General features: G+C 38.1%; 2 protein-coding genes across 3 annotated transcripts in view; one reads left to right on the top strand and one right to left on the bottom strand.

The window, feature by feature from the left end:
• Positions 1-916: 916 nt before the first annotated feature.
• LOC111326564 (uncharacterized) lies at positions 917-3797 on the bottom strand. The gene is made up of 6 exons (XM_088748380.1): positions 3644-3797; positions 3285-3353; positions 2626-2805; positions 2416-2517; positions 1956-2124; positions 917-1326 (listed from the first exon to the last, which is right to left on the bottom strand). The coding sequence occupies exons 1-6, from the start codon at positions 3644-3646 to the stop codon at positions 1112-1114; spliced, it is 738 nt and encodes a 245-aa protein (XP_088604506.1). The 5' UTR covers positions 3647-3797; the 3' UTR covers positions 917-1111.
• A 7029-nt stretch (positions 3798-10826) lies between these two features.
• LOC111326547 (proprotein convertase subtilisin/kexin type 4) overlaps positions 10827-22733 on the top strand; it is a 12518-nt gene continuing 611 nt past the window's right edge. Inside the window, exons 1-13 of one of the 2 annotated variants that reach the window (XM_088748378.1) lie at positions 10827-11083; positions 12375-12479; positions 13149-13232; positions 15365-15502; positions 15899-15963; positions 16571-16659; positions 17219-17397; positions 18037-18252; positions 18695-18795; positions 19690-19923; positions 20428-20720; positions 21200-21409; positions 22106-22733. The exon at positions 22106-22733 is cut by the window's right edge and continues 611 nt beyond it. In XM_088748378.1, coding sequence (XP_088604504.1) covers positions 10922-11083; positions 12375-12479; positions 13149-13232; positions 15365-15502; positions 15899-15963; positions 16571-16659; positions 17219-17397; positions 18037-18252; positions 18695-18795; positions 19690-19923; positions 20428-20720; positions 21200-21409; positions 22106-22458 — 2229 coding nt within the window. In that variant the 5' untranslated portion in view covers positions 10827-10921 and the 3' untranslated portion in view covers positions 22459-22733. Of the gene's footprint in view, positions 11084-11428; positions 11448-12374; positions 12480-13148; positions 13233-15364; positions 15503-15898; positions 15964-16570; positions 16660-17218; positions 17398-18036; positions 18253-18694; positions 18796-19689; positions 19924-20427; positions 20721-21199; positions 21410-22105 lie in introns of those variants that run through there. The other variant, XM_088748379.1, reaches the window with a different exon arrangement.

Below are 22733 nucleotides of genomic sequence, written 5' to 3'. Positions count from 1 at the left end.
ACATCCTCCACACAGTAATCTCGTGCGTGGGAAATTAACGTCTCCTACCCCTAACCCTGCAGGAGACGGGGCCTACGGTTTATTCGTCCTTATCCGAGAAGACTAGAATATATATCCATTTCTTGATATTATAGTAAGGCAGCAAATTCTCCTCAGTTATTTTAAGACCATGAGAATTGGTCCGGCCGGGGCTCGAACCCTCGACTTCCCGCACAACACAATCCAGCGCTCTGACCAATTTACGGAAACCTTAACATTCTTGTTTATTCTTGTTAATCGATTTGTTCTGATTCTTCTTTGCTTTTTCTTTTATGCACAAGTTCCATTAAACGCTAAGGAAACTAAGTAGGTCTGTTTGCCACAAATCAACGTTTGGAAAAATCACTACAGATGCACAATGAAATTTTCACCAATTCTTGTAGCCTTGGCGAATTAAAATGTTTTGTTGGATCTTATCCGGGTCGGACACATATAGCGGCGTCGATGTCGAATAACATCAGAACAGCTCATTAACCCAACGAATTTAATGACGGCGAAGAATTCCAATATTTACAAACCATCCGGTCGCCCTTTCATCATAAATTACGAGGCTCAGGGAGCCGTAAAAACCACATGATGAAAGGCGGTAAACGAAGGGAAAGAAAACAGTTTTTAAGTACCTAAATCATTCACAAGCGCTTTTCCACGTGCGTAAAGGGGCTCCCAAAATAAAAAATTACTACTGAAGGATTGTGGTCTACTGACATGCAAAATAAATGAGGAACGGAACGGACTAACATAAAACCTTGTTGAGGAATAGCCTCAACAGATCTAACAATCCGAGCAATTCCATATATGTGTTAGTTTGGTTTGTTATGGGAGGGGAGAGAAAAGAGAATGATGCAGAGGGAAAGGAAGTCAAATCGGCTACCCTGTCTGAAACTTTGAATGATTTTTATTTAAGTTTTTGTACGTTACAAGCTAAATGTAGCCATTTTCACTAACTTATTTCAACTTTATTAACCAGTTTTCCAACATGAGACAAGAACTGAAACTTAAGCTTATAATCTAAACTGATAGAAAAAGCGATTTAATCATCCATTTCTCTTCGTGATTACACAGTGTTAATTTCTCAAGGACAAAAAGGATCACAGCACACAATACTGGAATACCGGTGCTCAAACTCCGAACAAATGGTTTTAGTCTGGTAGTCCGCCTGCCTGCATGTGACGTAGTAAACACAAGTTGACGTACTAATTTTACAGCGAAAAAGCCAATTAGAAGGATTACAGTTCATGTCTACATGTTTTGTACAAGAGACAAAATCCATATCCCGTTTGCTTCTCCCTAAAAAGTAAACAAATATGTCATTTTTGGTACCTATGACAACAAATCATAAAAAGTAGACAAACTGGGGATGTCCCATTTGGGATTTTTTTTCCCTCAGCTTCAATTTTTCTTTAACGTTTTCCAAAACGTTGAGACCAAGAGCATTCGGCAGTTATACTCAGCCATCACGTGTGAAAACGAAGTTTTACTAGATTCAAGCTAATAACTCTACGGGGTCCAGGTTAGACGAGAGCTGTACATGTATTTAAGGAACGGGTTCTCTTCAAATCAACCCTGCCTTTTTTTTCTCTCTCCATCGAGATTGAGGCGATCTCGTTATCTACAGAGTTAGGGCAATAAAACAAAAGAGAGGCTGCTTAAAATTATAGCTTTTTTTCTTCAATTTCTTGTTATTAGAATGAACGGAATAAGGACTTTTACAAAATCTTTAAGATATCTTTCAAAGATCAATTGAGCACCATGATAAACGGTAACCGTTACATGAAGTGGAGTTTATTTCAGCATTGTTTATATGTCTCTATGGGTTAAAATGTTTTTTTATTGATTGTTGAAGAACAAGAATTTGTGTGAAACGGGTTCAAACTTGCTGATTCAAAGAACTAATATCGATTATTGCAATATCTTACCTCTCGCTACAGAAACAGAGTCTGGTACATATTCCCTCAGTCGGTAGACTGGGTACTGGTCACAGAATTCTGCGATCTCCTTCCTGAGGAAGATCTTCTCCACTTCTCCAGCAATGATCCACTTTTTGGAAACTGTCGAGATCTTGTAATTGGTGGGACGATTTAAAGCCTTATGAAAGACGATTGAAAATCTGTTAAGATTAAAGCCACTTCATATATTCATTGTATTAAAGCCACTTGTTGGCCAAATGATAATAAGGCAATAGATGCACTTTTCTGAATCTTGGAGATTGAAGGATCAAAACTGTCTATATTACGCTAGCCGGCCTGAGCGGACTTTTATGGTCACGTGTTTGTTATCGAGTTCATATTCTCCATCAACGCCTCATAAACTATTTCTTATGATGTGTTAATCGCACTATTTAGTAAAAAAACTTCTGCTACTAAACTTTAATAATACCTGTGTGAAACCAGTATCCAGATCTTTTGGTCTTGGCAAGTCTTCGGGCAACGGTTTAAGGTAGCAAGCCCCATCACTTTTGGAACGACGAACGGTTACGTTCTGCGATAAGCGAAAATACCTTTTGAATGTGTCCATTCTACAAGCTTAAGTTCTAAGATTTTGTGAAAATTGCAGAGTGTCCTCGATAGATTAGAAAGTGTATCTTACCATTCTGTAGTCGAAAAGTTCTTCATTCTCTGGCAAACCGTTATGAGGAGGAACATTGAAATAAGCAATCTGCTCATCTTCTTTGATCTCGACTTTCTCATCAAATCTTGTTCCCTTCTCTGTAATGGCGAGCTTAAATTTTTGTGTCTCTCGACGAACATGTACTTCGTTACGAGGAAGCTGAGAAAAGAAAGGAAAAACTTGTAAGAATAGCTGAGTGAAAAAAAAAAAAAAACAAAACAAAACAAGACAAAAAAATAAGAGACAAGAAAAAAACCTTGCAGAATTGCAATCACATTTACAGAGAACCTTTTCTGAGGACTGACCAAGTGCTAAATTTAGTGGCGCTTGACATATTTCCATTCTACTTTTTAAAGCCATAGACGATAATGCAAAAGAGTGACGATAGCTCTTACCCATAACGTTGTATTTCTATTTTTATTCATAGAACTTGCCATGCCTCAAAAAGCACATAAACATAAAAGTCAAGTTTCCGCTGACCAAGTAGTTATGTTCGCAAGCTATCATTACATTTAGCTAGACTCCGAAAATAGAAACGAACTGAACACGGACACAATACTTTTATTTCATCAACCTGGTTGAGTCGAGTCAACAAAAATTTTTGATCAAAATGAATGATCACGCTTTTCATTGCTTACCAGTAACGCTTGAATCTGAATGACGTACACCAACAAAATAACTGAGACGCTGCAAAGAGGAGAAAATCCCTGAAGGAAAAAAAAAATATCAAGATTAAGTATTATCTACATCATCCCTTATCTCTAAGGTTAATTTTAATTTACTTTAGTTTCTCCTTTATATTAAACAAGTTTTCTCGTTATCTTCAAGCAAATGCAATTGTCGTTTGTAATCATAGAGTATGCTGAAGTCCTTATTTAACCGGAAATAAAGCAAGAACGTTAACTATAGGAAAATTTACATTAGCCAACGAGAAGTGAGTTCAATCTTACACTTATGTTTGATTACATTTAATTGAATTCGGGTCATAAAAACTCACCATATCTGTTGCCCTGAGTGATACCACCAAACTCGACCTTAGAATCTTCAACTTTAGGTAGGACCAATTGTGTTTTGGGGAGTCTTCGGCTCACTTATATAGCGCTGAGTGTCTCACGGAAACATGATTTCATCGTGTAGAGTTTCACGGAAAAACAGCGGAATTCAAGATTTGATCGACAGTTACTTCTTGTTGCTCTGAAGGCCTTTTAGCAGGCAGTGGTCACTCTACAAAGGAATGTCTCGTGCCCTTCATAAACAAGGAACTTATGTCTCAACCATAAGGGAAACAAATTCCTGCATGTATGAAACTGGGAAAATCAGGTGTGATAAAGTGTGCCAGAAGAAACCTTAGACGATGTCAATGTCACTTTACAACCGGCACCATTTCATGCACTGCCGATAGAAAGTCCGTATGATCGTTAAAAAAGAATATTTTAGAGTGATTGGTCCTGGATAGGTCTTGATGTTTTAGTATAGATCATAATAGGAGTTGTGACGCTAAAATGAAGAGTTTCTTTTTGTGTGTATACAAGGATAAATTATTTTTTGTAGTTAGGGATAGCACTAAGCTCAACTGAATGACATGTATTGAAATGAAACAATTGACCCGTTGGAGTCAAGAATGAAATAAGGGAATTAAACCCAGAGCTGAACGTAACCCAGGAATGTAACAGAAGTTTAAACTTTGTGGAGAAAGTGCGCCGCCGACTGAAAAATACTTTGTAGGGTTAGCTGAAGGAAGCAAGAATTGCGACAGGTCAAGTTGAAAGCGAGTACAAGGGTATTAACTTGTATTGTATTGTATTGTAATCTTTATTTAGACACGATCAATTCATTAGCCTATAAAAATACATATCACATACGCTAAGATATTTAAAATTAAAACTACATACTATAACACTAAAGCTGTTTTCCGTGAATGCCGTGCGTTAGACTTAAAAAATGTCATTGATCTTACGTTTAAATAACCCCAGAGACTCTGTGTTCCTTATATCGCGTGGTAAACTGTTCCATAATGTGGCGCCATTGTAGCTAAAGCTTTTTCTGTAATAATTAGTGCGCGGTAGTGGAACATTAAGCTTATTTTCAGAGTCCCTGAGGTCATAAGCAGAGTCACGCCACGTAAACTTTGAATATAGATACCTTGGAGCTAGCCCGTGCAAACATCTAAACATCATGGTGGCTTTATGGATTTCCTGCTGGCGTGCAAGATTTTTCCACCCTAAAAACTCGAGTAGCTCAGTTGCATCAGCATCATAGTTAGAGAATGTCAACACACGGGCTGCTCTATTCTGCAATTTCTGCAGTTTGTCTCGTAGCGTTTTCCCACAGCTACCCCAAACAATGTCACAGTAATCAAAGTGAGGTTTTACTAAAGCTTGGTAGATGAGATGTAAGGTTGATGCTGGGATCAGGTGCCTAATTCGCTTTAGGGCCCCGATACCAGAGGCGATCTTTTTCGTTAGTTTTTCGATGTGACTATGCCAGTCGAGTTTATCGTCTATTATTACACCAAGCGATTTTGTAGCTGAAACCTGGCTCACTTGAGTATTGTTCATTCTAATTGTTGGTGAAGCTGTGAGAGTATTCAGTCTCTGCCTCGACCCTATTAGCATGAATTCGGTTTTAGTCATGTTCAACGTGAGTTTGTTCGCTTGTAGCCAGTTGAAGACGTTTTCTAGGTCTTCATTTAGACAAAACTGAACGTTCTCAAGATTGCTTCCCGCATATGTGAGGTGCGTGTCATCGGCATACATTCTCGGTTTACAATTTGATAAGCAATTTGGAAGATCGTTGATATATAATAAGAACAATAATGGACCGAGAATGGTCCCTTGAGGGACGCCGCAAGTCAACGAGTAGCTACTGGATAGCGACCCGTTGACAGAGCATTTTTGTGTTCGGTTTTCCAAATATGACTGAAACCATCTGAAAGATTTTCCATGTATACCATAATAGTTTAGTTTCGATAGAAGGATCTGATGATCAACAGTGTCAAAAGCTTTTTTCAAATCTAGAAAAATGACTCCATTGATTTTCTCGTTATCAATATTATATGCCCAAGAATCTGTCGCTTCCAACAAAGCTGTTACAGTTGAATGATTAGCACGAAACCCTGATTGGTTTTGACATAAAATATCGTGCTCTTCCAAATAGGCATATAACTGTTCATAAACTATCCTTTCAAACACCTTCGCCATTATTGGAATCACCGATATTGGGCGGTAATTGTTAGCATCACCGCGGTCACCTTGTTTATAAAGAGGGGTAATCCTTGCATATTTCCAGTCGTCTGGGAACGTCCCTTGGCTAATAGATTGATTGAAAATATCACATATCGGCACACAAATGAGATCAGCACATTCCCTGATAAGCCTAGCAGATATTTTGTCAAGGCCTGTTGCCTTTGACTTGTCTAGTTTATTTAAAAGTGAAAATACTTTAGTTGGATTGGTGGGTTGGAGCTTAAACCGTTTATCTGTTGCGGTAAGATATCTTTGATAGCTACCACTATCACAATTTATCTCACTGGCAAGTTTTGGACCAATATTAGCAAAGTGGTTATTGAATTCGTTTGATAGCTCCAACGGATTAGTTATCGTTAATCCGTTCACTTTTAGTGACGCCACTGGCGTTTTCCCAGATTTTCGAGATTTTCGATTTGTCAGTTATTTGACAGCAGTGTTTTAGTAGTGACAACATTCCTAAGAATTCTAAAAGACACGTTTATGCTGAAACGGAAAATTCACTGAGTTCAATCTCAACTTTATCTTTAGGTATTATATATCTTATCATTTCCTTAACCTGCTTCAGAAAAGGCACATTTTTCCTATTAACATTTGTAGAAATATGTAAGTCTCTTGCTGGTTAAACTGAAAGATCTAAACAGGCAACTTTGTTTATAGAATCCTGAGAGGCTAAAATGTTATACTGAGTTGCAGTCTGCGCAGAAATCTAATCGTGATGAGTATCCAGTGTTAAGTACACATCGTTTTCACTGCCATATATTTTCCTTTATAAATTATCAAGCTACAAAGTTTAACATGGAAACGCAAGTGATAAACGCGGTCTCAGTGTTCGGGAATTTTATGTTCTTTGTGACCTAACGCTGATATCGACAAACACTTCCGATCATTGAATTAGTTCGAGTTTCAAGCTAAGGTATTATGTCTTAGGAAATTTTTTAAAGTCTTGAGACAAGTATGAAACAATAATACATTCACTTCGAGCCATCGAGATGTCAAAAGTATTGCAAACTTGGTGTGAAGGCGGACCAGACTCTAAAAACAAATGATAGCGTCTGTACAGTTTCTTTCTATTACTTGCCCTAAATATGACCCTTCGCGATGTCGTACTCCCCATTCGAAAATCATGGCACAGTTGGATCAACACAATAATAAAATGGAGCGCTCTTTACACTCACTGAGCTTCAAAAAGAATGCGGCAAAAGAATTGTGTGGGAGACAAAACAAGTCAGTTTTGAAAATACATCTGTATGACACTGTTTAGCCTCATATAAAAATCAATGACCCATAATCAGCAAAGATGTACTTTCCTACTCCAAAGCTGAAATCTTTAAGTACGCAGCCGCTAGTTTTTATGCAGCATGGGTACATTTCCCCAATGGGGTACTTCAGTTTCGTTTTCAACTGGGTACACACTTCTGCAATTCATCAGCTAAATGTATACTTAAGTCTCCCTTTGGAAGTTTGTTCATCGAATCTACCAATGAGGCCCTAGATGTCGCCCGTCTGAATTTCAAACTTTGTCACGTCGCCATTTCGGAAGGTTGTGATGTCGCTGATGCAATTTCATGGATGTCGCGTTCGAAGTCGCATTTTCATTTCCCTGATGTCACTGTTTCAGCGCCCTGTCGCCCGTCGGAATTTACCCTATCAGAGCCTCACCAATGTCTCTCTTTTCAAGAGCGACGCAATATTATTTATTCTTTTAAGAAGGCTGATGCAGTAATAGGGAGGTATCTGTTGAATAATCTGACCAACAAAATCAGTGTTAGATCAACTGAACTCTTTAGTTCAGCGGCTGAAACTTGCCATGGCGCTCGGTTTATGAGGATGTAAGTATTCGTACACAAAATCTTACGCAGAAACTGCTGCCATACAATGAACTTCAACAAAATGTTGGTGCGCCTCTTAATAGCAAAAGTTTAATCGAATAAAAGTCTCCATTCCTAAGGATCCGTTGAAAAAAATACTTCCTTCAGAGAAAGCTTAAACAACTACAGCAGTGCTTTTGAATTGTTGAGCAGTTGTTAAGTCACTCGGTCGCGTTCCTGCGTTCTATTTCGATTGTTTTGTTAAAAAAAAAACAAACAAAACAAAAACCAAAAAATACGATCGCTAGTTTCTATAGTCAATAACTTTATCCCTCGTCTGTTTGTTTGCCTTCAGTTGTAAGATTTAGCAAATGATTGAGGCCAGCAAGCTGTGCACGTGATTAGCAATGATCGATGAAGAACAGGTGGCCATTTAAAAAGTGAACATTTGTGGTAGTGTGGTGTGTAGTTCCGTTTCAGCGCATCAGGAATTAACGGAGAGACTTGCTCATCGATGTAACTCAGTACTTATGACAGCAATAACTTTTCGTAGCTCTTACAATCTGAAGCCGAAAGTCTCATTAGCTGAGTATTTTGTGCGAATAGCATTGCGGTAAGTTTCCATCAAGACAATAAAACAACACTTTACTCTAAGTGGCGTGATGTTTTACTGCTTACTACGTGGGGAGAAAGAAGAAACAAACAAGCTCATTTTACAGTCACACGATAGTACGAAGCTTTTATAAAGGCTATCGTAGCAAAAGGATAAGGTCTGTTGAACAATCTGACCATAATCATTTTAAAAAGTCAAATCAACTGAACTCTGTAGTTCAGCATCAACTTAATTGTCATGGCACTCATTTTTGCAAGATGTAAGTTCTCGTGCACAGAATCTTACGTGGAAATTAATGCCATACAATCTGCCTCAGTAGAATGTTAAGGCACTTCTGAGAAACAGAGTTTGAATTGAATGAAAGGATCGCTTCCGAGAGATCCGTTGCGATATTTTTTTCCTTTAGCTCAAGCTTAAACAACTTCAGTGCTTTTGAATAGCGCTTTATACCATTACTAAAAATAAATTTTGTTACGTGATAACCTATGAGACCCCCGCACAGACTCAGACAAACATGGCGACCAGCTTAAGGAAATGTATGAGCGAGAGCTGTAAAATTAAAACAAAAGGACAGAAAATTTCGTCAAAAAATGACTTGGCGTTCTAAAAGGAAGCGGCATGGTTGGTACCAAACACTGTTGTTGGGGTGAGTGTAAGACAGACTCAAGATATGCCGATTAATGGCCAAAATCCAAAGAGTGCAAGGAATCGGGGAAGAAAGTATTCATTCCTTTCCCAAAACCTTCGCGAGACATTGCAAAGTGCAAGCGTTGGCTGGTGGCTTGTTCGCGTGAGTTTTTTAACGGAGAAAAACATAACAAGAAACACTTGAGTTATATTTGTGCTCTTCCCTAGCCCGTCGAAAAAGGTCCAACGGCCGAATTTCCCGATCCACTGAAGGCAAATCTAAGACCAGCGCAAGTAAGTTGAGCACATGCTCCTAAGAGGAAAGCACCGAAAGAAAGAGAAAATCCAGCGTCAAAGAAATAGAAATTCTTCAGTGACAACTGCATAGACATTAACTACAGAAACTACATGAACTGGCATTTAATAGAAACACAAGCAGTATTGAGCGAAATATACAAAAATCCGCCGCTCGTATCTTACAAAAGAGGGCGATCGCTCAAAGACATACTCGTGAGGGCCAAACTTTAATTGAATAGGCTATTCTAAACACGCGCTGGGGAGTCGTGTAGGCCTGTCAACCCCCTTTTTACATTGTTTACATCAGAATTTTCTTGAAGAACTCTGGCAGCAAACCATTTTCCATGATCGATCGCCGGATCAAGGGTGTGATAATTCCCGCATCTCACACAGTCTATACAAGATCTTCTCGTTTACTGCTTAATTTTAAGCCCCTACATTTTAACCACCGTTTTAGCTGGTCTACAGTGTATTCTTCCGGTTCTCTCTCAAATTTGGAGCCAGGAACGCCGTCCTCTTCGGTCAGAACTGTAAGGGAATAAGCAAACTACTCGCCATTTCCCTTGTAGCTCTCAAAGAAGTGGAGTTTGCTTGTCTGAGTCACGCGGGGGGTCTAAAATTTCATGACGTCATTAGTATAAAGCGCTATTGTTAAGCGCTTGTCAAGTCATTCTGTCACGCTTCTGCATGACCCTTCCACCTTTGTTTTTGTTGTGTCGCTGTTGGTTTTTTTAATAACCAAATTCTTCTACCAGTCTCAAGAGTCACTTTCAAGTGTTTTTCTTTTTTATACCTTATTTGTTTTCTTTCAGCCAGAAGATTTAACAACTAACTGAAGCTAAGCATACTGTACTCATGTTTAGAAGTGATTGATGCAGGAAAGAATCCATCGGAATTGTAAAAAGTCAACAACTGTCCTCTGTAGTTCCGTTTCAGCACGAGAGGATAAACTAGCGAGACGGGCAATTCGTTAGTTACATATCACGCGGAAATGTATTAATCGATCGTGAAAAACAAAATTTACTTTTCAAAAATATGCCACTTTATTTCATGGACCCAGCCGCGATAACAAAACATTTACTGAAACAATGCATTGCATACTGAACAATGGTCGGCAACACAGACATGTTATATTCTGTCGTTTTAGAAGAGTAAATTTTGCATGAAGTCCGTTTGAACAAGGTTTTCGGTATAACCATCTCATTGAGGAACTCATAATCTAGACTACAACCCGTAGTCTAACTGATGTGCTCTCGCATCTTTCTGCGGTATGCACTTCTTTAGATGTTCAGGTTGTGATCACGATTTATACTTAACTAACAATCGAACACAACATTTAAGTTTCCAGTTTCTCTCACAGGAAAAATTGTGTCATTTTTCCGCTCTTGAGATCCGTATATAGAAGAGAATGATCCTACCCTACCCTAAACCAGTGGACTTTTTCATAAACAAAAGCCTTGTTTTCCCATGAACGGTAAAATGTTTATTAATATCCCTTACGATAAAGCACGTACGTGATGTTTGGAGTAACTATACACAGCTTCTTCATTGTTACCAATCCTACCGTATTGCATGCCAGGTCACTCAGCCTTGACCGAAATCACGTACCAGAAGAAGGGAAGTTAAAATATGATCACGTTTACAGATGTTTACAGAAATTTGGCGACCAAGTCAGCACTGCGATGGCTAGATTTTCGAGTTTTTTACTATTTCTTATATTCTTTTTCGTAACCAATACTTTTGCCAATGAGATCTTCACTAATGTCTGGGCCGTGAAAATCCGAGGTGGTCAGCGAGAGGTCGAGAAAGTAGCCCTGAAACATGGTTTTTCCTACGACAAACATGTAAGTACTGCCCAACTTTAGGCACATGGCTACGAAGGAAAGTTTTATCTGTCTGTTTTTTCTTTTTCGTTAAATTCATGTCGTAAAGCTGATCGTACAAGAGTTTTATCGAATTTGTAATTCTCTGGATAATCCCAACTGAGACACCGATTTTAAGCCCGACCTGAGCGTTTCATCAAATCTCAATTGACATATACAGTATGTACGGGCTACTACACAGACGAGGTGGTTTTGCCGTCTGTACTTGAGTATCTTGAAAAATTGTCACAAGTTCGTTTTAAAAAATGCAAGACTCTGCTGTTTTGCTCACACAGGGTGACTGGCACCTCGAATTGCTTCTTTTTGACGCGTTTGGACTCCAAAGGTGATCGCTAACTTTTACCTTTAAATTTTACACCAATCTCGGCACGGAACATATCATCTTTAAGCTTCATATAAGGACTTAAGAAAAATGTCGCTTGTCTTAATTCTCTTGTTTTAATTAGTTCACGCTGGTGAATTTTTTTTTTTTTACCAAATACTCATGCAACGCCTTTATTTCGGTGGAAATGGTTAGTAGAAGTATTTCTTTATATTGTGTTGAAAACCATTGCCGGAGGTTAGGGTTATGTGGAACATATTAGATTATCTCAGCTAAACTTCAGAATACCCGGCCAGCATTTACATGTCATTAAATAAGAATAGCGTCTATTGTGTTGTACCTCATTCTTCAAAGCCTCCCGACATATGTAAATGATGTGGACGGGTATTCTGAAGTTCCTTATCTCTTTTAAAAAGTTAAGCTAAAGAACCTAAAAATTTTCAAATTACTGTTAATTTAGTTAACTCTGAGGTTTTTAGAACTGATCAAAGAAATTTCTCTGTTAATGTATGCATACGTGCCATTTAGAACAAAACTGTCGTGAATGTTGGGAAAGTATTTCAGTAACCTTGAATGTTTTAACTTTGCGTGGTAACACTTGTCATGGAAAGGTTGTATTTCACGGCAGCCTTTATTTTACTCGTATAAACTCGATGGAAAATTTGAACTTATACACTTGAATGTTTTTTTTATCATTTTGAGATCATTGTATACAGGGTTGGAAATAACTGTTGGTCAGTAGACGTTGTCTGACCAGACATGTCTGACCAATTTCACAATGAATGTGTACAAATTATCCAAACTTTTAACTACAAAAGTTTTGAACCATGCCAAAAAGAGATAATTTTTTGACTTGTACACTTGAAAGAAATGTTGGCAGTGTGCATTCACAGTAGATTTTAAAACCCTAACATGTGTAACAATTCTTAGCTCTTTGAAGACTACCATACATTGAAGAAACCTGAATTGAAGGAGCAATCTGAAAAGATCAAATCATATTTAGATGTTGACAGAAACTTGCAGTTTGAGCCAAAGGTGAAGTACCATTATTAGTTATTTACATATGTATAACAACTTTGTTTTCCAGTTAACAGGAGTGGGTGAATTTAACTTCAGAAAAGAGTTAGTTTTACTGCTATTAGAATGCGATATAGGAATAGAATTGTTGGAGAGAACAATTTCTTGAAGACTATCTGCTCACTACAATGGCTAACTAGTTTGAATTCAAGTAATGTTGTGATGCTTTACTTTTTCTGTTTTAATAAAAGAGAATGTTATTGCTTTGCCTTTAACACATGGCACAAGACCCTTGGTTGCTTTAAATCTTGATTAGAGGAAAGATAATATATATATATATATATAACTAACTGCAGACAGTACTGTTTCGGCCTTCTGGGCCTCATCAGTGCAGTGCTAATGCTAGGATGGAGGAGAACCAATATGGTCACCCCAAACGATCCAACCTTTGTGGTATGGTTAGTTATAATGCACAATTTGTTTGAAACCTACTTGAGGCAGATGCTCTAGCTGTAAAAAGGGTTCCTCTGCACTTATCATTATTTCTTGCAACAAGGAAGCCAACCACTTTTAAGAAAAAGAGAACTTCTTATACTAATAATTCCACAATAAATGAGGAAATTCTATATAGCTTAAAACAATGATTAACCACTGAGTCACCACATTTACTACATTTTTGATATTTAGGTTGAATGGTTTATGCATCAGAAGCTGAAAAAATACCAGTTATTGTCCAGAACAGACCCAAGATTTCAGGAGCAGTGGTACATTGTAAGTAATATTGTTATTGACCATTCAATGTTTGAGTGAGCCAGTTTATAAGCATAAACCTTTATATACAAGCAAGCAATGATTGCTTGGGTGGTCGTGTCCAATGTATACAAAACTTAAATTTTGTCATCTAAAATCCTTAAATCCTCAGTGAAGAAGCTCCAAATAGTCTTATAATCTTCACATTTCAAATTTAAAGTACTGGTACCAAGTGATGTGCTATAAATTAAAATTTATTTCATAGTGTTGTAACGGTGATGATAATGTTGACGTTAATGATAGTGTGATGACAGTGATGTTGATGATGATGCATTTTAAATTATATATTGTATCGCTGGTAGTGCCTGTGGGCAGTATGAATTGAATCCTGTGTTCTAATTGGCTACCTGAGTGGGTACAAAGTTTGTAGTTCTTGGACAATGTCAACAATAGAGCTGCAAAAATGGCAAAGGACAGTCAATCGAAGAAAACATTCATGAACCTTGTGGGTTTATTGTGCTACAAACACAGTTGGCTTTCTTTCAGAGCTCTTAAAATAAAGAAGTCAATCTTGATTTCCAATGAAGCAAATATATTTGTAATATAGATAGATAGATAGATAGATAGTTTATTCAAATATACCTAGCAGCCTTGCAGCTGAATTGCGTATATTACAATAATGTAATTAAATAAATATATTATATAACGTATACAAGAATATTCAAAATTATAACAATTAAAAAATCTATGAGCTAAAACCTATCTATATTTAAAAGCTATATTTACATTTCTACATAGGTTTCTAGGAAACGGTCGTTAAATTAACTGTTGTTGTTATATTTAATGGTGGAGGCCATCATGAAGGTGTTTTTAAAACGGTTTGTCCTCCACCGGGGGATTTCGAAACGCCTGTTACATCTTAAATTGTGCTTTGGATGGTTGGCACAAGGCAACAATTCACGAAGCCCGTGATTATCTTTTCCGATAATGTTGCTAAAGAGATTGCAAAATAAATCCTATAATAAATCCTTTATTTACCAAGCTTGTTCAGTCAAGATGAACTCAGCCGATGTCCAGCCAACTTGACCTTACACTGGTTTAATAACTTGATTTACAGTGCTAATTCATCATTTTACAAACTAAATATGTATATGATGTGTGGCTTTTGAGTTTAATTTGCAACAAAAAGCTTGGAGAAGCTTGAATTGTTTACTGTCCCTTGGGAAGATTTTGCTGAGTTGAATATTTTGGTCATTTTAAGGGAGCAATAATGTTATATTTTTATTCAATTTTTTTGCAATGTGATAACTAACAACAAAACGAATGAAACAACAAAATAGTACAGTAACTGTTAAAGTCAGCTTAGTAAGAACAGAAAAACACAGAAGTTGCAGTAACAAAGCAAGAAGAAAACCTGGATTGCTAAGAATCTCTAAGGATGGTGAAGAACATTTAAGTGAAGTTTTTCAAGATCACAAAATGAGAAATTGTTCCTTTGAGATTGCATAGAGGAACACATGCCTCACCCTAAAAGTCTACCTCTCCACACCCTAACATCATTATCATCTAAGGGGCAAAATTACTGAATTGTGATTGGTCAAGACAGAGGGCATTTTTTCTTAATTTTTTTAATTGCCCTGGGCAAAATTACTTGAAAATGATTGGCTAAAAATCGCTTAGCAACGGCTGCCAAGGTAAAGAAATTTCTGTTTGTTTTGTAACAATGGTGTCCCGTTTTGCGTGAGATCAGTAAGAAAACATTTTGCCCCTTATATTATAAACAAGTAATCACATGGTTCCTCGTAAAATTAAGGATTAATATCACTTGTGTTTTCAGAAGTTGCAGAAATTGCCTGAGTCGCACAGCAACTCGGGCAATTTCAGCAACTTCCAAAAACATGCGTGATATTAACCCTTAATTTTACTTGGCCCCATGCGATTACCTATACTTATGCATATTCTCCATACCATTCTCTAGACATTTCCTGAGATGCTGATCAGGAGAATTTGTTTAACAATCAAGAGCTTCTTTAGTTAGAGATAATGTTCTTTATTCTTGTGACCTTAATGCATGATTCAGGGGTGATATTGTAAGGAGAAATCAGGAGCTGGTCGCTTTTCGGGGTTACACACTCGTGCTGTTTCTTTTCCAGAAAAGACCAGCAGGATCCAGTGAGCCAACATACAACATCACTTCCACTTGGGACAAAGGCTATACAGGGAAAGGAATTATGGTGGCTGTAGTTGATGATGGAGTAGATGGATCACATCCTGAACTGCGTAAAAACTATGTAATTGTTGTTGTCTTATTTTTCTCTCTTTCTTTCCCAATTTTGTTTTAAAAACATTCATAATGGATATTTCTTGATTGAGAGACAAGCAATGAAACAAATGTACATGAAGTGCTCATACATGTATAACTAACCAGTACAATTGACAGGTAAACATGGGAACACTGTTCAGCTTTGTTTTTTTTTTCTCTTCATTTAACTCTTCATTTTTGACGTAAAGTGAAGGATACATGAAACCAGGTCAATGTGTGCATAACTCTACAAACATGCAGATGTATTCAAAGAATTGACCTCCTTCTCCACTTCTATATATTTATTTATTTATTTATTTATTTGTGTGCTTCTAGTTACATGTTTATGTATCATTCATTTATTTCCTTTAATCTGCTTCATCAGAAATGGACTTTGAGTTATGATTATGTGGCTGACGAACACATGAAATATGGAACACCGGTATCAGGGTAAGTTACATTTACTTTGTTTGTTTGTCCATGATATTAGCTAAAAATTGCTGATGGTCCCTAATTTATAACCCCCCTAGTATGCTATGTCCCCACTAAGATTTGAATACTTTGGGGTCAGAATTAAGAAACCTTTTTTTAACATGGTGCTGTGGTGAAGAAAGAGGTCTCTTGCCAAGAGCCTGTCAAACCGAGTAAATGTTAGAGATTTTATAATGATTTTGGTTATCAATGTTTACAAGTGTGTCTTGCTGTAATGCCTATGAACATGAAAACTTAACTAGAGCTCTGTTTAAATCTTAATTGTTACATATCAGTGAAAATATCCATACTATTATGCTATGTTGTTTGTTAGTTAATTGACACATTATGCATGTGTTGCAAAATGTGTGGAAATTGTTGTTGGTGTTGTGATTCCTAGTTTTTCAGTGATTTATTTGTTTTACTTTCCTACATGTATGCCTCAAGTTCATTGTTGCTATTCCCGTGCAACACAGGTTGATGATGTTTTTTAATAAAGAGCAAATTTTTCATCCACTTGTGCATAATTCCTTACAAAATGGTTTGAACAATCCAATTTAATTGTTGTAATCTGGTTAATTTGTAGCCATGGCAACAAGTGTGCAGGTATCATTGCAGGAGTAGCCAATAATGGTTTATGTGGGCGGGGTTTGGCATATGAAGCAAACATTGCAGGTAATGACTTATTTGGTATGTTAACATGTTCCTCTTTGTACAAGCTGTGATTGCCTTGATGAAGAGTTTGACTACAAAGGACAAGCATGAACAATACTATTGTTGACACTTGCAACTACATCCATTAGAAACCAGTAACATGTTTTTTTCTCAAGAACTCAGGTGTAAACATAGCACTTGTTATTGGAACGTCTACTCAACAGTGCAGGGAAACCCTGAGTTTTGTCCAATCTGCTCAGTGTTCATGGTAATCCGGGTTCTTTGAAATGGAGCATTCTCTTAAACTTGTCTTGTAGCAATATTCTAGGTTAACTACAGAGAGTAAAGAACATAACAAGGTGTCACAAATTTTAATCATGGGAAACGTGTCACTGAAATTGAAGAAGCAGAAGATACATGATTTGTTGTAAATTTTGGGCTTAGCAAGTTGATATACATGTTGAGAAAGATGTTTCTTCATCTTGTCATGCACGTGGAACAAAAATTTCTGAGTCCCCAGGGGAGTATCATTATTGTAACAGACACACTGACCTTTTATCTTTGCATTATCTTGTGTTAGGCATTCGCCTCTTTGACGAGGGTATTAAGTCGACCGATGCAACAGAATCTGCGGCCTTGGTGCACAAACTGGAAAGCATTGACATATACTCCAACAGCTGGGGGCCTGGGGACATGGGCTGGCGAGTAGAGGGTCCAGGCCCGTTGACTAGGAAAGCATTGAAACTTGGCACTAAAGAGGTATTGTATAAAATTATTAGAACTCTACCATATAATGATCTCATTCTTTTCACCCCCCTAAGGTGTTCTGTCATCAGCCATCTATTTTTATCTCTGTATCTTCTTAAATCATCGACCCCTTTTAGTGTCTTTGTCAACATTGTCAACGTTGAAATTTTCAGCAGTCAGTTTTCATCGTCACTATTTGCATCCCAACAAGAATCAGCGTAAGAATAATCAGTGTCTTTATTAAATATTAGTGTATTTTAGGGCACGTTTTCTTTAGTCAACTTGGGTTGTTGCTCATTGTTCACTTGTAAAGTAGGTCTTTGAAGGCGAAAATAATCACTCAACGACTGAGCGCAAAATGCCACACTGCTAGAAATGTCACGACATGTAGTCACGCTCTGTTGACGTCCGACGGTGATTGTCAGTCAACATTCGCGAGTAGCATCGCACATTTACCCTCTGACGTCATAGATTTTGCAGTAGTGCCGCTCAGAGACTTTTGATGGGAAATAATTTCATTGTTTGAAGTCATGTGACTGTTAAGTAACCAGTGAAAGCGCGCACTGTTGGGAAAAAATACAACAAATGGCGGTCCGGGATAACCACCAGTGTGAAGGTATAAAGAAACTTGGTACCCTTTTTCAAATCTAGGGTCGTGGCGGCCTGGGCGCCATTTACACATTTGCAGCTGGAAATGGAGGCATTACGGGAGATAGCTGTGCATACAATGGTTATGTGAATAGTATTTACACCATCGCTATCAATGGTGTAAACAAAGATGGAACTAATCCCACCTACGCAGAGGAATGTCCCGGAGTCATGGCCGCCGCGTACAGCAGGGATTCATTTAAGGGACTTGGAAAAGTTGTAAGTGAAGTGAAACAAGAAACGAGAATAGATACAGAGAAGTAAAGCATAACATCAAATGAAAGGAGGACGATATAAAACAAAAGTTTGCAAGTGACCCTTGTACACTCTTTAGCCGACCAGTGCACAAAGTAAAACAAGCAAGCAAACAAGCAAAGAAAAAAAAAAACATCCAGAAGTTACCTCAAATAATTTTTCTTCTTTCTCTTCGACACTTTCGCTTGTTTTGCCCGGGGTGTGTTTGATGTCGTTAGACGGGAAATTTTAGGGAAAAGGATAAGGTTACATTTTGATTGACGTTTACTTGGACGCGTTCCTGAAAAGCAAGTGCAATCATAAAAACTGGTTGCTACAGATTTTTAAAAACTTGTTTTAGTTTCCTTTCAGTTGTGTGGTTGTTTTTGTTAATTTGTTTGAATCTGTTTTGTGTATCATGTACTAGATAACAGTGGATAACAAGGAGGGCTGTGTCGATGATTTCGCAGCCACGTCAGCGGCTACTGCCATGGCGTCCGGGCTGATTGCACTGACCCTGCAGGCAAAGTAAGACTATAGCGTCATCCTGTTTAACTTCACGCCTAGAGGGAGAGATGAGCCACACAGAGACACAACTTAATTTTACATTTTATGTCAGAAGAAACTGTAAACATGTACAGTCCCTGCACTTGCCTCGACATTGCAACTCCTTGTCTTTCGTGGTGGAGTTCACCCTTAACGCTTAAACTCTAGCATACATATTCTCCATACTGTCCGTAGACATTTCCTAAGGTGCTGAGAAACAGGATTTGTTTAACAATGGAGAGCTTCTTAAGTTGGTGATCATTTCCATTCTTCTCGTGACCCTATTGTGTGACTCAGGGGTGATATTGTAAGGAGAAATTAGATGCTGGTCACTCTTAGGGAATGTCTATTTGAGCTTCTGTAGCCGTCAAGTTAGAGGGTTGTCCATAAGAATTGACGAGTTTCTGTTATTTTCCTTATAATATTGATTAAGTTTAAATGGCCCAGAACAGACAATATCTGGCAATTTAACGCCCAGCCAACCTGCTGCGGTTGAATAGAGCGCAAAAGAGAATCACTGAAATCTAATTGAGTGGCTGAGGACAGGATTTGAACTTGGGACGTTCAGATTTCGAATCAGATGCTCTAAGCCACATGGATAAACCTTTCAAAAGAAACAACGACAAAAAAACAACATAGAGGGTAGGGATGGATCTGTGTGCGAGTCTCGTTAATGATGCTTGAAATCACCCTTATTTGTTTGTGTGCCAGTGTCTTTTGCTTTGCCTTTTTTGACCGTCGTGTACCTTGTGAACGAAAATAATCCAAGAGACTATAAATATCTGGACTTTTTTAATCTTCAAATTATACCGTTATTGTTAGATTTTCTGGTTATGTTTTGAGATTTCCCTCATCGCTCGGTCTATTTTCTCTTAGTCCCCAACTAACTTGGCGCGACGTGCAACACATTGTAGCCCACAGTGCAAGGCCAGCGCCAGGGGGGGTGGCCCTTAAACGAGGATATTGGCAGCGGAACAAAGCAGGTCTGTATGTCAGCAAGTTTTATGGCTTTGGACTCATGGACGCTGGTAAGATGGTGAGCCTAGCAAAGAAATGGACAAGAGTGCCTGAACAGCTGAAATGTGAGATTGAAGGCAGCGACAAGAACAAGTAAGCTATAATATTAGTTTCCTTTTGAATTTTTTGAACACGATAGACCACACGTATCCTTCGAACGGACAAAGAACTTTAATTTTGACACTGTCGCGAAATGGGATGACTCTACTTGCTTCGCGGAGTATGGCTACAGAGACAATAAACCTTTGGCCATGTTGGTGTAACAAGTCCATTATGTGAAAGTTAAATGCTTTTATTTCCACAAGCGAATATCACAGCTGATAACACAGCTGAAAATACTGTTCAAGTCACTTTCGCGCTTTAAGCATTCCATAATTATTTTATATTAATCCCATAATTATATTTTTTGAATGTATTAAAGGCGTTTTTCCTCACAATGCTGGGAGGCCATTAAGAATGACGTAAATATCTTCCTTAAGGATACCCTGATGTATTCTTTAAAATATACAATGGATCTTCTCACCGATAAAGTGGTATTTCTGGTGAGAGTAAATACAGCAGCGATGAACCTAACCTGTTTGATATTTTCATTTGCAGGCAAATCCCGGGTGCAGTTTTTATAGAAGTGAAAAATTGCGCGATTCAATTCCTGGAGCACGTGCAGATCAAAATAAATCTTGATTTCTCTCGCCGTGGCGACTTGTCCCTTCAGCTGAAAGCACCAAGCGGCACCACATCTCCGCTGACTCGAAAACGAAGAATGGACAACTTTACAGGATACAGAAACTTAACAGACTGGATTATGGCAACTCTGTTTCACTGGAGAGAGAATCCCAGCGGGAGATGGGAGCTTAAAATTGATGACTTTAACCCCAAAGTTCCCAGTTCAGGTTGATATTGATTTTGGTCTCGAAGTTATTAGTTATTACTGTTGTTGTTGGTTTTTGTTTCTGTTCTTCCCATGTGGCATGAACCCTTTCCAAACGTTTTTAAAGTAGTTTATAATATGTACCGTGTCATTTGATGCCTCGCGGGCATCCACCCCTTCCTCCCATTTCCTACAGGCATGTGTAATACGATATTGATCGAGCAGACAGGTTATGAAAGTTAAGTAAAGTAGGCTGTGGTTATTCATCATAGTAAATAACACTCTAAAGAGAAATGTAATCGTTTGTCTCACTTTGTGTTCGCACTTGGGATGTGGGATGTGACATCTTGACAAAGGAAAGGCCAACAAAGGTCTGTACAGTCACGTGCCAGGAGAAGATGTTTTACTTAGTTTCAATGATCTAGCAAATCAAATTATCGTTGTTTCTTTTACTGACATTCTCATGTTTTTCTTTTGGCCCTTTTTTCTGTTTCTTTATAGGAACGCTTTACGACTGGTCTTTGATACTTTATGGGACTTCCTCAGACCCACTTAAGCCTTTACAAGAAGACGGCATCATACTAATAAGCCACACCATACCGACGTCAGACGTCAATGTCGTTGAAACAACCGAACCCTCTCGCAATCCAATTACAATGCAACCCACGCCAACAAAATCACAAAAACCAACGAAACCACCGCCCCAGCCAGGTATGGTCATCTGTTCTTTGTCCCAATTAGTATCTGCGAGGCACAGGTTTGAATCCCGTCAGTTCCTGAAATGTTTTCTGCTTCTTTTCTGCATTTGTTTAAATCTGATTGCGCTGCACCTGCGAATATCAATTTTTTCACTTGCTTTTCTTGTTGCAGTACATGTAGCAATTTTGATCGTTACATGTAAAGTTAGATAAGTTAGGGAAATTGCCTATGGGCTTTGTTAGAACTCAATGCCCAAGGCGTTGTCACGTTGAAGTCCTTTAGTGGAGAGACTTAAAAGTACTCTGCTACAATCATTAAATGAAAGGCAAGAAGGAAAGCAAAACGCACAAATATTGCAGTAAGAAACGAAAGATAAACTGAAATGGTCTGATCTATATGGGAGAACTGTGGGGTTACCGGTACTACAACTCTTGGGCGATACGTTTTGAGTTATCAGGATGTAATTGGCTTTGATATACTTCTGATTATGATCTAGAGAAGCAAAACCAGTTGGACAGTCACCGATCCTGAAATTCTTCTTACCGTTCTTTTTTCTGAATATCCAGTCAGATGAAACAACAACTGTCCAATTTAGTTATAATACATCCCAAAATAACAGGCATCGTGCCACCATCTGGGATTAGATCAATGTTATAGTGGCGTAAGTTTAATACCTAATCTTTCTTTGACATTTGTTTTTATTCAAAGTTTCATGGAAGACGCCTGCATTCATAGGTGTCGGCGTTGTCGTTTTGGCCAGTTCTGCGGTGGCGTTGGTTGCGTTGGTTTTGCGTTATAAGTGGAAAAAGCAGACAGGAATCGGACAAGAACCTTGTAAAGACGATGTAACAAGAGGAGGAAAACTTACCAATGGCGAACATGTATCTACTAAACGTTCAGCAGTCTCACTGGAGAGCCAATTGTTCGCAGTTTGTGATTCAAATAAGAAAAATGGCCCTCCTTTAAAAACAGTGAACGGTAATGAACAGTATTCAGGCTGGTCAGAATGTCCTACCTCCGCTCAACTTAAGTATGATAAAACTGATTTTAGTTACGTTTAAGCGAATGCGATACGTTTACATTTCCTTAGTTTTGGTCACTCAAAGACCCTTTTTGACTTTGTTTCTGTTTCTTCCACCTCCTTATGGTCAGTTATTCGATATTAAATCAGCTCAAAATTACGCGACGTAGCCTCATCAAAGTGAACATGTTTTGTTTAGGAAACTAGGTTCGTTTTAAACGTGGAATTTCACATGTGCCAAATCTAATGCTTATGGGAAAAAACTGTTGTCCTCGCTCCTTTGCACTAAGTTCCGCACATGTGAAATTCGACGTT

This window comes from Stylophora pistillata, chromosome 2 (assembly GCF_964205215.1).
Source record: "Stylophora pistillata chromosome 2, jaStyPist1.2, whole genome shotgun sequence".
Classification (NCBI taxonomy): Eukaryota; Metazoa; Cnidaria; class Anthozoa; order Scleractinia; family Pocilloporidae; genus Stylophora; species Stylophora pistillata.
The sequence above is the reverse complement of the archived record's forward strand: the minus strand, read 5'-3'. Positions and strand labels throughout refer to the sequence as shown.